This window comes from Papaver somniferum, chromosome 5 (assembly GCF_003573695.1).
Source record: "Papaver somniferum cultivar HN1 chromosome 5, ASM357369v1, whole genome shotgun sequence".
Taxonomy (NCBI): Eukaryota; Viridiplantae; Streptophyta; class Magnoliopsida; order Ranunculales; family Papaveraceae; genus Papaver; species Papaver somniferum.
Genome location: NC_039362.1, coordinates 16,770,446 through 16,772,752, shown reverse-complemented (window position 1 = coordinate 16,772,752; position 2,307 = coordinate 16,770,446). Strand labels below are relative to the sequence as shown.

Here is a 2,307-nt window from a genome sequence, read left to right as displayed (position 1 = left end):
TCCAACAATCATACATGAATATCACAGCAGAAACTAAAAAAACAGCCTCTTGGTGCAAGTGCAACCGCTTAATCTATCTTCGGCACCAAATTGGTCTGGTTTAGGCTCTCGAAAGAGCTCAACAATTGGTTTGCAGAGTGAAAATCAACTTAAGGATCAACTGCACTGCCAGTATAATTTAACCAAATCCGATCTGTAGAAAAAGTTAAAGTTTATTTGCTGTAAATGGAAAATAGTTACAGTTACTGTGATGCAGTTAGTAAACATCTCTAACTAATTTATATGGCCAAGAATACCCTCAAAAACTCTATCGAAACAAAGTTCAAAATCGAAAACGACTACCAAATTTTAGGAACCTGTACCGGTGAAACACACCACAAATTCCTCAGTCAATACGTGTATGGGCAGCTCATTTGGTTTGCATCGAATTGTTACGCATTCCAAACTCGGTTTCTCTCCCAGAATCATCTATAACTAGTCAAAACTCAACTAGGAACTCATGAACCAAAATACGAATATATTCTTAACTTCAATGTAAATTTTTCCCTTGAATTCTAATCCAGTTTTTGAATATAAATAAACAACAAAATCTCATAGCAAATGAGCATATAAATATTCATCCTTTTTTTTTCACAAAAAAGAAAGAAAAAGAAATTAAATTTGACTCAACAAAGGCAACCACTCCAGGATCATTTTAGCAGAAACTGTTCCCACCAATCACCGAGCTGCTAACATTTGCCATTGAAGGAATTTCAAAATGCCAAAGTCTACCAACAGCTTTAACCAAATACTTCTTACACAAAAACTCCATTGCAAACATTTTCTCAACTTTCCGATCCACATCATGTAAAAACACGTGAGTCACACCTGGTCCTTTCCGGTTCCTAGCCATAACAGCAGCTGACCAAATCGCTCCCATACGACCCGGTGCTTCAGCGAACCAACCTCTTGGTGCATCGATCATAATCAAATCCCATTCTTTATCATAAACCTCATCAGGCAAATTAGTAAGTGCCAATTTACACTCCGTGTTCCCGTTAACGTAAGCATTCGCCGGTAAACAACTCGGTACTTTCCGATACGATTTCATTAAATCATCGGCTTCTTGTAACTGAGTACGATAAGTAACAGTCTGAGCATGTAAAAAAGATGCATCTTTTAACACGGTTTGCACCCATTTTGGATCTTCTTCGAGAAATAACGTCGTACCTCTTGGATTAAATGCTGCCCACATTTGCGAATCGAAACCGAGACCAAACACTAAGAAATTACAAGGAGATAAGAGCTGGAGAACATCGAATGATACTCTGATTTCTTGATTTGATTGCTGTGGTGTGATTTTTGATGTCGCGTAATGAAGTATTGCGTTTAATTGATTTGTTGTTGGATTGGAATCAACAACTCTTGTACAGAGTAATGGATTGTAGTTAGATCTGTTGAATGTGCTGATTATAATTGAACCCGCTATTAATCCTGCTAAACCCACTATTATAAACCATAATTTCTCCGGTATCACATTCCTATACTTCATTTTTTGAAAAAAATCTCTACTGGGTTTTTCTTGAAATTCTTCGAGAAACGTTTAGGGTTTTGGTTGTGTTCTGTGATTTGGGTGTCTCTCGGATACAGAGAGATGAGATTTGGAAATGAGAACAGGGGATGAGATTATAGAGAGATTTTTATTTTGTGTGGACGAAAATAGCCTTGTGGGAGATTAAACGTGAATTATTTGTGAGACACGATAACCACGTCCATTTGCATTACTGTTATGTTATCTTAGAGATCTAGAAATTAATCAATGAATTTCGTGGAGAAACAGATATTTCAGAGGGTACGTGTCGTCATCGTCATGGTTTCGTTTGGAGGATTGAGTTCAAGAAAATCAAAAAATATTTTGTGTGCATTAAGTTGGGGTTGTGGGAGATTAGTGGAGATGGGAATGGGGAACTAATTCGGATTGGTGATTATGAAGGGGGACTGCCCAAGTGAATTTAATATATTTAAGAGGCATGATTTATTATTTTATGCATATTTTTTTGCATAAAATTGGTCAATTAACCCAATAACGACAATTCCTGAATGAAAAAGACATGTAAAATTTGATATTGTTCAAATAGACGAGAATGTAAAAATAACCAGGATGTAAACAGTTTCATCCTATCCATTTTTTCAAATACTTTTTCTTATGTTTAATTTACATCAGGATGCATCCAGTTTCATCCTCGCTCTTTTTTAAGTTTAAGTCAGGATGAATCCAGTTTCATTCTTGCTATTTTTTTGGTGTACATTTCACCCATACTAAATTTT

The 2,307-nt window shown here is 36.0% G+C and overlaps 1 protein-coding gene across 1 annotated transcript; it reads right to left on the bottom strand.

Annotated features, from left to right (window-relative positions):
- Positions 1–500: 500 nt before the first annotated feature.
- LOC113281068 (probable methyltransferase At1g27930) lies at positions 501–1,654 on the bottom strand. Its single transcript, XM_026529712.1, has one exon. It carries the CDS (start codon positions 1,529–1,531, stop codon positions 695–697), a length of 837 nt encoding a protein of 278 aa, XP_026385497.1. The 5' UTR covers positions 1,532–1,654; the 3' UTR covers positions 501–694.
- Positions 1,655–2,307: the final 653 nt, after the last annotated feature.

Bases quoted from the DNA above. Each gene is read 5' to 3' on its own strand.
- LOC113281068 (XM_026529712.1), bottom strand. From the start codon at position 1,531: ATGAAGTATAGGAATGTGATACCGGAGAAATTATGGTTTATAATAGTG.